This window comes from Sceloporus occidentalis, unplaced genomic scaffold, assembly GCF_023333645.1.
Source record: "Sceloporus occidentalis isolate IW3139 unplaced genomic scaffold, rSceOcc1.0.p SCAF_4, whole genome shotgun sequence".
Taxonomy (NCBI): domain Eukaryota; kingdom Metazoa; phylum Chordata; class Lepidosauria; order Squamata; family Phrynosomatidae; genus Sceloporus; species Sceloporus occidentalis.
Window position 1 is genome coordinate 94260955 of NW_028316984.1, and position 13557 is coordinate 94274511.

General features: G+C 45.0%; 1 protein-coding gene across 20 annotated transcripts in view; it reads left to right on the plus strand.

Annotated features, from left to right (window-relative positions):
* Positions 1 to 1231: 1231 nt before the first annotated feature.
* The window catches only part of BRSK2 (BR serine/threonine kinase 2), a 535565-nt gene continuing 523239 nt past the window's right edge, over positions 1232 to 13557 (plus strand). For all 20 annotated transcript variants that reach the window (XM_089520942.1, XM_089520948.1, XM_089520947.1 and 17 more), the window contains exon 1: positions 1232 to 1746. In XM_089520942.1, coding sequence (XP_089377068.1) covers positions 1644 to 1746 — 103 coding nt within the window. In that variant the 5' untranslated portion in view covers positions 1232 to 1643. The remainder of the gene's footprint in view (positions 1747 to 13557) is intronic.

Genomic DNA, 13557 nt, shown 5'->3' on the forward strand with positions numbered 1-13557 from the left:
CCTCTGAAGCAACTTGCCAAAAAGAAAAGCCCATGCCAGGGTTTCATAAGTTGGGAACAATTTGAAGGCGCACAATGTGGTCAATAGCTGGAAAGACTCTGTGATAAAAGCAGAGCCAGTGTGGTGGAGTGATTTGAGTATTGGAGTATGACTCTGGAGGCCAGGGTTCGAATCTCTGCTTGGCCATGGAGCAGTCAAGTAGACCACAAGTTGGACATGAGTCAACAGTGTGATGCGGCAGCTATAATAGGCCAATGCAATTTTAGGCTGCATCAATAGAAGTATAGTGCCTAGATCAGGGGAAGTAATAGTGCTACTGTATTCTGCTTTGGTCAGGCCCCACCTGGAATATTGTGTCTTTAAACTGGGCACCACAGTTTAAAAAGGATGTGGAGAAACTGGAGCATGTCCAAAGGAGATCGACTAAAATGGTGAAGGGTCTGGAAACCATGCCCTATGAGGAAAGACTTAGGAAGCTGGGGATGTTTAGCCTGGAGAAGAGAAGGTTAAGAGGTGATATGATAGCCCTGTTTAAATACTTGAAGGGATGTCATGTTGAGGAGGGAGCTGGCTTGTTTTCTGCTGCTCCAGAGACTAGGACCCTGAACAATGGATGCAAACTGCAGGAAAAGAGACTCCACCTCAACATTAGGAGGAATGTCCTGACTGTTCAACAGTGGAACACACTCCCTTGGAGGATAGTGGAGTCTCCTTCTTTGGAGGTCTTTAAGCAGAGGCTGGATGCCCATCTGTCAGGGATGCTTTGAGAGTTCCTGCATGGCAGAAGGGGGTTGGACTGGATGGCCCTTGTGGTCTTTTCCAACACTTTGATTCTGTGAAACCCTCTGGGTGACCTTGGGGCAAGTGACACTCTCTCACCCTCAGAGGAAACCCCCCCCCCCTCTGAAGAACCTGCCAAGAAGGGTCACTCTAAGTTGGGAAGGACTTGGAAGCCCAGCCCACTAAAAGAAGAGAGAGGTATGGAGAATGTGGCTGGAGTGGAGGGCTCCTTTGCTCTTTGGCCACAAGGCTCCTCCTTTCCCTGGGCTTCCCCTTCTTAATGGCTAAGGCAAGGTGAAGGATGGAGGGGGGGGGGGATGGGGGGCGGGCTCAAGAGGCGGAGGTGTGCCCGGGGATTGGCTGCTTGTGCTGTCAGTCGGAGCAGGAGGGCCCCCGCTCTTCCGCTGCTCCTGGAGAGCTTTGGGAGCGCAAAAGCCAGGCGCCAGGAGCGCTGAGGAGGAGGAGGAGGAGGAGGACCATGCCTCTCCTCCGGCGGGGCTCTTAAGGCTCTCCTTCTTCCCCTTCCCTTGCAGCTCACCCTTTCAGCAACTGAGGAGAGAGAGAAGGGTGGGGAAGGCACTGACTCCTCAGCCGAGACTGGGACCAAGAGTGGGCACAAAAAAGAAGAAGACGACGACGAGGAGGAGGAGGAGGAGGAGAAGGCTGGGAAGCAGGCGCGCGCTCCATCCCCAGCTCTCCATCTCTTCTTGTGTCTCGCGCGCAGGGGAGCGCAAGGACCTCCTGCAGCAGCAGCAGTAGCAGCAGCAGCCAAGAAGGAGGCTCCCCTCGAGCAGTGCATTCCCTCCTTTCCCTTCCCTTCCCTTCCCTTCCCTTGGTGGGCCCTTCCTTGGCGGAGGAGAGAGATGACATCCACGGGGAAAGAAGGCAGCGGGGCGCAGCAGCAGCAGCACGCGCAGTATGTGGGACCCTACCGCTTGGAGAAGACCCTGGGCAAAGGCCAGACAGGTGGGTCCCTGCCTCCTCCTCCTCCTCCTCCTCCTCGGGGCCCAGGCAGAGAGAGGGGAAAGAGGAGCCCTCAGGTGGACTGACTGGCTCCCAGGGAGTTGCTGCTGTGGCAATGGAGGTCTCTCTCTCTCTCTCATCTCCCCCATGCACTGCTTATTGTTATCATTATTATTATTTTGGAAGGGGGGGTTCAGTGTGTCTTTGGGTCGCTTTGTGTGGCGTTGTGGGGGACCCTCGAAGTGGGGAGAAAGGGAGGATGGCACCCAGCTGCTGGTGGGGAAGGAGATGGGAGATGCTTCGCCGCTTGGGATGCTGCTGTGGGCTCAGTGCACCACTTGGGTTGCCTTGGCAAGGGAGGGGAAGGAGAGCGAAGGAAGGAAGGAAGGAAGGAAGGAAGGAAGGGGAAAAAGCCGACCACAACTCGCATCCCCTTGGCCTGAGAGGCCCCCACAGCAGAGATTGGGGGCCCCCAGCAGTGTGTTTGTGACCTCGTGATTGAAAAGGGTGTAGTCCTCAAGGTGCAGGGGCGATGTGGGGTGTTGAGGTGTGTGTCTGGGGGGAGAGAAGGTGTCCAATGGGAGCTATAGCACTGTCCTTTGGAAAGCATCCCCAGATGGAGGAAAGAGAAAAGTCATCGGGAACAACGAAAGAGAACCCTGCAACCTGTCTCTACCTGCATTGTTGTTGTTGTTGTTGTTGTTGTTGTTATTTTGATTGTTGTTCTAATCGCTGTCTCTCTCCGGCTCACTGGAGTTCTTGCATGCTCTGCTTGTGGTCGGTGGCTCTTCTCAGTTGTTGTCGGAAAGGAACAATGGCAAAGGAGGAGAATTTGGGGGAGCAGGTGCTTTTGGCCAGCCTGACATAATGATTCGGTCCCTTCAGTGCCTTCACGGTTTGGACTGGCTGGTTGTCTGCGTTGGTAGATTCACTTCAAGGGCAGGAGAGCTGGAACTGCAAAGAGAGAAGCATTGTAAAAAATAAAAGAAAAGAAAAATGTCAGATCTCTAACTGCCAGGTTTTTCTGTGTTTCCAGGTTTTCACCTTTCTTTTGGTAACAGGTGTAAGGAAGGATTCTGGCCTGAACACCAGATTTCAATAGGCAACCCTAGACATGGATTTCAATCTCTCTGTCTTAACATTTTTAGAGGGGGGGAGGAGGGCTGGAGCATGGATGCCCACCAAACCCATCTTCTCTGAGGCTCCTGGGTGTGAAAGTGTTGGTCATTATGGTGGGGCAGTAAAACATGGTGCATTGTGTTTTGCTTTTGCTTTTGTTTTTCTTTCTTTTTTTAAAAAAAGACAGCCTAGCTTTGCCCATCTGTTGTCTAAAGGATTTAATAGGCGTTTCCATCTCCAGCTGCTGCCTCTGAGCTGCCTGCTTTCTTGCTGCCTTGCATGGCAGCAGCTCTGCAGTCCCCGCAGTTTTCTTAGGGACTGAGTTGAAATCCAGATCTTTCTGCGAAAGGGGGCCAAGCTTTTCTGTAGTGATTGATTGCAGACCCCCCTCCTTCATCCTCCCCCTCAAACCCCATAGCAACCGCTTGTAGATTGGAATGGTTATGAGAATGGCACAGCTTTAACATGGAAAGGGACTCCTATTCAGTTTATCCTCCTTCTCCTCCATATACTGCAGTGGTTTAATGCACCTGCTCACCTTTATTTTCCACAATGCTAAGTTTGAAAAAAGGAAGATTTTTTTTCTCACCAAGGTGACGCACAGTAAAATGTATCTTGAATAGGATACAAACAAGGAAAATAAAACTCCGATCAAAACAACTGCAGTGTCGTAGTGATCTGATAAAAATGCTCTATCCAGAGGTAATCCATTGCCATATTGGCTGGTGGCTGTGTAAGAGGCCTTATCCTCATCATGGTTTTTGCTTTGCAATATCAGCAATCTCCCTCTCTGCCCGATGTGTATGTTCCTGCAAATGGAGCACCATTATACTACATTTCAGGCTGCCCCTATGTGGTTTTATTCTTTTCTTTTCTCACAGGCAGGTCCTACTGAGTTCAACAGAACTTGAAGCTAAGTAAGTGAGCAGAGAATTGCAGCCTTTGGGTCCAAAGCACATGGTGTGGTATTATGTTCCTACAGGGTTAGCTGCAATTTCCCCTCCTCCTCCCATTGCTAATCTTCCTATCTTCCTCCTAAGAGATTAGAGAGAGAGAGAGAGAGAGAGAGAGAGAGAGAGGCTGGTGTGTGCGCCTCTGTGTGTTTGTGTGTGTTGAGAGGTTTGCATCTGAGTGGTTTTGGAGCTCTCTGGGAAACAGAACTGGAGCAAAGATGGTTCTTAATGATTTCACTTCTAATCATAGCTGGGCCTCTGCTGTTTCTGGTCATGTACACACACAGTCTGGTGATAGAGAAACAGCAGTCAAAAGCCTTAAAAAGATCTGTCAGGTTTCGGCAGCAGTCTTCTTGATGTTTATTTGGGAGTCAGCCTTACTAAACTAAGTGAGACTGTGCAAAAGAAAACATGTATAGAAGTGGAATATTTGGGAATGATGAATGTAGTAGGCGTTTTCATTTTTGATCAGATTGAAAAGAACCAGTTGTAAAACTGAACATTGCAGTCTGGTTCCATTACTTCAGTGTTTCTTCTAGAGTGAGAGGGGAAGCTTTTGGTGGGAGAGAGTTAGACCATCCAGATGTTACAGACTCTATAACCTTGTTACGCTGAAGCAGCAGGTAATTCAATAAAGTTGTGTAGATATTCTGCAACCACAACAGTGCTGTGATGAATGAGATCATAGGCAAGATGGGGAATGGAGGTTGGTTGTGCTTCTCCAAAAGGTAATTTGTTCAAATGCAACACAACTCAAAGGATATCCTATTATTAGGAGTGAGTTTGATCATAACTTCCTCTCTTCTCCTCACGCAGAAAAGAAAAACTTGATTTCTATTAGGAAGCTCAACATTAATCTCAACTGTTTAAATGATTACACAAACTGGGCAGAGGGGTGCCCATCTGCTTTACTCTAAAATATGAGATACTTTTGAAGATCAAAAGCAAATATATTGGGAAAAACAGTTGTGGCCCCTACTTACAGCATCCTTGCAAAGAAAAGAAAAGAGGACTTTCAGGTGTCATCTTAACTTTGGCTAGCATTTTTCAAAGCCTTAAAATGCTGCTGTCCTTAATGAGAGTGAAACTAGAAATGTTTGCAGACAAGCCCCCTCTGGCTTCTGCAAAGGAGCCCAGATGCTGTGTCTGTGCTATCAGTGGAAGCTGGTGACATCTGGTCCTGGATATGTAAAACTGACCTGGCAAAACACACTCAGGATGCGTTTCAAAGGCCTGGGTGATGACTGTGCTGATTCTCATTCAAAGCAGGGGAAGCAAAGCTTGTCCTGAGGAGCCTCTAGAGCTGGCACATCAGGCTTGCAGAAAATGATTGATGTCACAAAGGGAGGATTATGGCCTCCTGCTTTCAAAAGCAAGAGGGGGGAACTGAGCAAAAGGCTGCAAAACATTTGCATACAGCCTTTCCATAATATGGGCAGTGTAGCAAGAGCTGGGGGAAGAAATTCTTAATAATGCAGTGTAAGAATTCCATGCATGTATAATTAAATTAGGCTGCTGTAGTAAGACAATTGCCTGTTTGTTATTGTATAAGGCAGAGTTCAAGGGGGTTCTACTATTGTTTCCTAAAACTGGACATGTAGAATATGTGTTCATTGGGGAGAGGAGGGGCTGGAGGGGGAAGATGCATGAAGTAATGCAATAATCTAATGATCACATTTGTAAAATTTTATTATGAGGAAACAGCTTTGAAAATACCTACAACAACAAACTGTATACAAAGGAATGGTATATATTTTGCTGAATTACACTGTTGCTTAGTTAATTATGGGAGGTTTGCACTGTAATTAACAGTAATGAACGAAAAGGATGTGCTTTTGTGTTTGTAGTAACACACCAGGAAGCATTTGTACTTAGATAACAGATCAGTTGTGAAGACAGAAGCACAAAAAAAGAAGATTTATTATGCAAATGAAACCAAATCCTGTTTGATTTGCTGGGTATAATTTGTGAGGGATTTTTCTATTTTGTTTTTGTAGGTTTGTTTTGGATGAAGCCAATATTTTATGCATGTCAACCCTTTAAATAATTTTATTTAAAATTAGCAAGAGTTCTGCATTACTGTTTATTTTACTCACAACTCTGTTCCTGTTTGAAAGACCAGCCTTCCCAAATATTAAACAAAATAAGGTGAAGTGCCATGTGCTGTGAGGCTGCACTCATTTAACTATTGGTACATCTCATCCTAGACCATTCTGTGGCAATAATAATAATAATAATAATAATAATAAAATGTATTTATATTTTCCCACCTCTCCCAGGTGGATTGAGGCGGGATTACAGCCCAACAGTAACAATAAAATACAAAAATAAAACATATAATTTCAAACATTAAAACAGTTAAAAACAGTACAGTCAACATTCATAAGACAAAATGTTCTGATCCTGGATAGAAGAGTGAATGATGTCGTTACAGAAGATTGGGTGGATAGGCTTGCCGGAAGAGATCCATCTTAACTGCTCTCTTGAAACCCTCCAAGGAGGTAATAAGACAGATCTCTTCTGGGAGGTTGTTCTATAGTTTAGGAGCCACTGAGATTAAGGTTCTTTGGGAAGTTGAGACCAATCTGGTTGGATGTGCTTCCAGCAAATTTTTCCCAGAGGTTCTGAGAGTGCGGGGCGGATTATACAGGGAGAGGCGTTCTTTTAAGTAACTCGGGAACCATGTAGGGCTTTATAGGTGATAACCAACACCTTGTATTGTGCCCAGAAGCTAATAGGTAGTCAATGAAGATCTTTCAAAATAGGTGTTTTTAACTGTTTTAATGTTTGAAATTATATGTTTTATTTTTGTATTTTATTGTTACTGTTGGGCTGTAATCCTGCCTCAATCCACCTGGGAAAGGCGGGAAAATATAAATACATTTTATATTTTGAAGAACCAGTAATCCTAGCATCTCATCTCCCAGTCTAATCCTGTATCAGCCTGGTTTTGGGCCTTCTTATGGAGCAGAAACTGTGTCATGCAGGCCCTGAATGACTTTTGCTGAGGACAGGCATGGAAAGTGTGACTGTTTTGATTCTCATGGCCCCAACAGTGGTTTTTACTACTTTTACTCCTTCTATGCTATTGTGATGTTTGACTGGACAGAGAAGTGAGGATACTGCTTTGTGGTTGTTCCATTCCTTTATTTCACAGAGGTTGCAGAGTGGTGATGGGGATAATCAGGTCTTTGCCTACACAACCAAGGGGGCAGTCTCCCTGTGCCTGTATATACATCAACATGGACTGCAAGTATCCTCTGAGGAAAGAAGAGAAAGGGGAAGTTTGCATTCAACCCCCTGTTTAATATCTTCAGATGCAGCAAATGTGATCTCATAAAAATGATGGTCCTCCATGTATTACAGGTTCAAAATATTAGTTGCTCTACTGTGATCTAAAATAAACCAGAGCGCTTCACTCATTTCTTCTATTTCTCATTCAGATCTTCATATATTGATTAAGCTGTAGGCAAAATAGCAGCTCCAGGAGAGGGAGACATTTGGTGACTCATGGTAGTCCTGAAATACACAGATATCCATAAGACCTTGTGGAAGGGAATGATAGGGATAAAATCTCAAATCAGCTTCAAAAGAATTCATGGCCACAGAATGTTGACTGATTGACTAGAAGGGGGCCCCTGACAAGTGGGTTGTAGAACAAAATAGAGCAGAACGCTTGGAAAGTGAAGACAAAGAAAGAGATGGATAAATATAAAAAGTTGGAAATGAACCATCTCATTTTTGCATTTAGATCTTTATTGCCATGGAAGAAGCAAGAGCTGTCCATAGAAATCAGTGGATAAATTAAAGATGTTCAAGTAGCTGGGACTGGCACAACTGTGTCCACCTTGCCTTATTCCACCCAACCCAAGAAACTTCTAATGGAGCTGTAAAACTGAAACTCAATGAGCACAGAATGCCAACTGACTGTTGCAGGAAAAGAAGGCATGGGGAAATGGTGGTAGGAGAGGCACAATGTTGTCATGAGCCATGCTGCGATTATGTAACAAGCACACAGAGAATTGAGCAAGCTATTCAGTGAGTAGAAGGACAACATAAGAGACTGAAATGAAAAGGAGAAATGTTACGAAATTGTCCAAGAAAATCATAGGAGAGTGTTATAAATAAGGCAGTTCTGAAGTACTTCAGGAATTGTTGTTGGAAAACTATGGTAATGCTGTTGTCACTCACTTGAAATAATATGTTAAAAACAGTTGTCGTGTTAGATCAGTACACTAAGAAAAGTAAGGATGGTAACTTCAGCAATGGTAGCCATATGTTTTTCAGAGTTAATTCTGTGGCTGTTAAACAAATGGAAGTGCCTTGAATTTAGCTTTAAATTGGCTTGTCTGGGAAGAGAAACTATTTAATTCGGGACAAGTAATCTGTGGTATTGCATTGTTTGCCTTTGTGGATTGGTGGGTTATAAACAGTGCAGTAACCCTAAATGCAATTTATTTTAAACAATTAAGGAAACCCACCCCCATTATTTCATGTGTGCATGCACAACATTTTTGTACTATTGAGGACAACTTTTGGAGACACTCCCTGGGTTGGGGCCACTCACAGACCAAAATAGGCTCTCTGGCTAGCGATTCCCCTCCCCTTCTGTAAGAGCACACTATACTGACTGAGACCTTGTGCAGTCTGTCCCACTTGCTTGACATTGCTCTGGAAACACAAATCAACACATTTTTCTGCTAAAAGAATCATAAGGGGTGTTCCCTCCCTCATGAGTACAGTGACTCATGATTCCAGATAATCTGCTCAATGAATTTAAAATTTCTTTCTTACATGGAACATTGGGAACCAGATGTCGATTCCCTCAATGTTATTTGTAATTTGAATTTATCTATAACTCTTCCCCACCCCAACCCATATTCTACAGCCTAATTCTGGTGCATTTCTATCCACTGTAGAATTGTGTGCTTTCTAATGATTGGCTTCTTACCTGATGTGACATTGCTTTAACATTTGGTTGGTTGAGCATTAAGGTTCTTCCTGTATTTCATATACACTGGCTACATTCCAGAGACCATCAATGGAGGAGATTACTGTATCCTCATGTACTCTTCAAAGAGTTCTTTAGTTTTGATAATAACAATATGTTCAGGGGAGAAAGTGGGAGTTTAAATTCATCATCCTACCTAATTTCTCCAACAAACTGATGGGTTCTGTCAAAGATAACTGCATTTGTGTGAATTTAACTACAGTGTGGATGAACTCAGGTCAGGCCTGGGGTTCTGGGTGTTTTCCACCCCCACCCCAACCCATGGAAGGCTTCATAGCTCAGTGGCAAACCTCTGGCTTTGTATGTACACAGTTTAGTCCTTGTGGTGAACACCTGATGTTAAAGGATATGAGATCTCATGGGGGGGGGATACATTCTACCCACTTCTTTAAATAGGATAAGAGAACCTGTACCCTTCACATGTTGATAGACTTGAATTCTCATCAACCATAGCTGGCCTGTACAGAAGCACAATGGGGGTTATAGGTCTTCAATATTTGGAGAGCTGGAGGCTTCCTGACCTTGCATCAGACTGAGCTGTTCTCAGTTGGAATGGACAAAACTTACTGGACTAAATGTATCTTTGAATCACAGTTAGAGTAGGCCCCTTAAATCCATAGGCTTTTAGGGATTCAACACTTACATAGTCCTATCAATTTTTGGGGTTTACTCAGGTGGGGGAGGGCAATAATTACATTTAGGCCTGTATGTTCATTTGTGTTCATTCTTCTTACATTCATAGTCCCAATATGGCCAAGATCCATTCACGACTTATTATTTCTGGACTCAACCGTTATTCGATTAGATAACTAAATTGATTTATTTTTACTTTGTGCTACTGAAGATTAATACATAAAGGACCAGTCAGAAAACTAGAGAATTAATATTTAATACAAACATTTATTCATATCAATATTCATCAAATGTTTGAAATGGTTTTTATTTTAAGTTTCTCTGTATTGATTTGGTTATGAATCATTGGTTTGTGACTTAACATCATGAATAATTGGTATATGATTTAACTGTAATGGTGAGATGTGACAGTTTTATCTATTTTTCTTTTATACTATTTAAATACACAAACTATTATGAGAGAAATTCATGTTTGTGCCTTGCCTGAGTCCCATGAATCACATGTGTGCAGCCTAGAATTGGTATAATAAATAATAAATAAATGCTTTATTTGTATACCGCCCTTCTTCCAATCAGGGCGGTGCACAGCATAATAATATATACAATATACAATATGAAAGACAATAAAACAAGTTAAAATATACTTTAAAAACCAGATATTAGCCAGCTCATCATTGGCTATCAGGGGGGAGGGTTAACTAGAGCTTGTATCGGGGAACGCTCGCTTAAACAGGAAGGTTTTTAAATCCTTCCTGAACTGGGCCAGGGAGGTAACCGAGCGGAGCTCTATGGGCAGCGTATTCCAGAGGGTCGGGGCCGAGATGGTAAATGTCCTCCTTGCGGTGGAGGCTAGTCTTGCCCCAGGCACCCTCAGTAGCTGCTGCCCAGATGTTCTGAGTGTGCGGGGCGGATTGTATGGGGAGAGGCGGTCCTCAAGGTATCCTGGACCCAAGCCATGTAGGGCTTTATAGGTTATAACCAACACCTTGTATTGCGCCCGGAAGCGAATAGGCAGCCAGTGCAGATCTTTTAATACAGGTGTTATATGACTGGCCCTGGATGTACCAGTGACCAGTCTGGCTGCCATGTTCTGTACCAATTGTAGCTTCCGGGTATGGTACAAGGGTTGCCCCATGTAGAGCGCATTGCAGAAATCCAATCGAGAGGTTACCAGATCATGTACCACCGTTTCAAGGTCCCTCTGGCCCAGGTAGGGACGCAGCTGGCGAATCAGCCGAAGCTGATAACAGGTGCTCCTGACCGTCGCATCCACCTGAGATGTAAGGTGGAGCGACGAGTCAAGGAGCACCCCCAGACTGCGTACCGAGTCCTTTACGGGAAGCGTGATCCCGTTCAGGACAGGTGGAACCACCACCATCCCCGGGCCAGGAGAACCTATCACGAGCACCTCCGTTTTCTCTGGATTCAGACTGAGTCGGTTTTCCCTCATCCAGTCCATTACTGACTCCAGGCATGCCACGAGAGAAGAGATGCCATCCCCGGTCACTGCATCAGTCGGAGACATAGAGAAGACTATTTGGGTGTCATCAGCGTACTGATAACCCCATGTCTCCGGATGATCTCTCCCAGCGGTTTCATGTAAATGTTGAAAAGCATGGGAGACAAAATGGCTCCTTGAGGGACCCCAGATGTAAGGGCCCTCTTATCGGAGCACGCGTCTCCCAGCTGCACCATCTGGAACCTCCCAGAGAGGTAGGACCGGAACCACTGAAGCACAGTGCCCCCGATTCCCACCTCTGCCAGGCGCTCCAGAAGGATACCATGGTCTATGGTATCGAAAGCCGCTGAGATGTCCAAGAGCACCAACAGGGACACGCTTCCCCTGTCGATGCCCAGACGGAGATCATCGACCAAGGCGACCATGGCCGTCTCCACCCCGTAACCCGCCCGAAAGCCAGTTTGAAATGGATCCAGATAATCTGTTTCATCCAAGATCGATTGAAGCTGGATTGCAACCGCCCTCTCGATCACCTTCCCCAAAAATGGCAGCAATGAGACAGGCCGATAATTACTATGCATCAGGGGGTTGAGGGAGGGCTTTTTTAACAGTGGTTTTATAGTGGCCAGTTTTAAGCTGGATGGAAATTGCCCATCCCTCAAAGATGTATTTATGATCCGGTGTAACAACGAGGTTACCACCGGTCCCCCCTGAGCCGCTAGCCATGAGGGACAGGGATTGAGGGAGCAGGTTGTCTTCCGAACGCTTCCAAGGATCTTGTCCACATCATCGGTGCTAACCAACTCAAACTGATCCAGTTTAATGGAGTCCACGGAGGCTCTGGATGCCTCTACCCTAGGTTCTGCGATAATGCCGGCGTTAAGACCTTCGCTTATCCGAGAGGTTTTATCCGTGAAGAAGTTGTTAAATTGGTCACAGCAGGCCTTAGAAGGTTCAAGGATCTGGTTCAGGGCAGAAGGGAGCTGAGTTAGCTCCCTGACTACCCTGAACAACTCTGCTGGACGCGACTCCGCGGACGCGACACGAGCACCATAGAACGAGTTCTTAGCTGCTCGTATCGCCTCTCCATAGTCCTCCAAAAGGCGGTCTAGGAGAGCCTTGTCGGCTAAGCGTAGGTGTTTCCGCCAGCGGTGCTCTAGCCGTCGCAGGACCCGCTTCCTAGCCCAGAGGTCTTCCGTATACCAGGGCTTACATTTGGAAGCGGGCCTGAGAGGGCGCTTGGGAGCGATGCTGTGTATAGCCCTGGAGAGACCGGTATTCCAGATACCAGTCAGGGCATCAACAGAGTCGCCGTCATTTCCAACCATGAGCCCCTCTAAGGCTTCCTGGAGCCTCTCAGGTTCCATCAGCCTTCGAGGGTGGACCATCCTAATAGATCCACCACCCCCGGGGGGGATCTGGGTAGAAGCCTTGATTTTTGCCTCCACGAGGAAGTGATCCGTCCATGGCAGGGGGGAAATATTAGTTATTTCCGCCCACGGATTTTCCGCATCCGTACAAAAAACCAAATCCAGTGTATTACCCGCAAATGCGTTGGACCCGTAATCAGCTGGGACAGGCCCATGGCCGGTATGAAATGAAACTTTCCTGCTTCACAGGACATGTACAAGACATACATATTGTCATGCCTTTTATTGTCATCATCACTCTACCACTATTAATTTGACTTATATCCTCCCTTTTCTCCCATGATTGGGATTGATAGCAGCTCATAACATGATTAAAACAGAAATAAAAACAGACATAAGTTAGTAGAAACAAAGACAGAATGAAAAGTTATAATACTAAAATGCAATTAAACAAGGAATAGTGTCAAAATCCTATCTAGTTAAACAAGAGTGAGCCAGCATACTGTAGTAATTTGAGTGTTGGACTGTGACTCAGGAGACCAGGGTTTGATTCCTGGCTCATCCTGAAACCCATTGGTTGACCTTAGACCAGTCACATACTCTCACCACCAGGAGAAGTGGCAAACCTCCTCTAAACAAATCTTGCCTCATGATAGGTTTGCCTATAGGGTTGCCACAAGTCAGAAATTACTTGAAGGCACACAACAACAACAACAACAACAACAACAACAACAATATTTAAAAGACATTTTCTAAACAGCCAGTCAATTGCTATAGGTTTGTCAGTGGGTGGAAGAACAACAGGGAAGTGCCCTGCGACAGTGAGTTCCATAGTTTATGAGCAACCACTGAGAAGGTGCCTTCTTGGGCTGCCAACAAACAGGACTGACAGGACTGAGAGAAGGGTTTCACATTGTGATCTCAGATTCTGGGTAAATTTATGTGGGAAAATCTGGCCATTCAGATAGCCTGGACATAGTTTTTTATATACACTATAACTAGTGTTAGCCACAAAGAAGACAGAAGCTTGGCTTCTGTTTATTTAAAGCAAAATGTTTGGACCATTATTTTATTCATCACATGATCATGATCCAATTCAAGATTCAGTATTGACCCTGACCAAATGTACTCACGATCTCCTGCTCTTGTGTTTTGCCAGATAATAAAAGAATAATAATTAGAAGTGCTAGTGGACTAGCGGGAGAAGATAAAGATGTAAATATATAAATACAAAGATATAATCATGTTTGTCTGTAGAATCAGTACGTA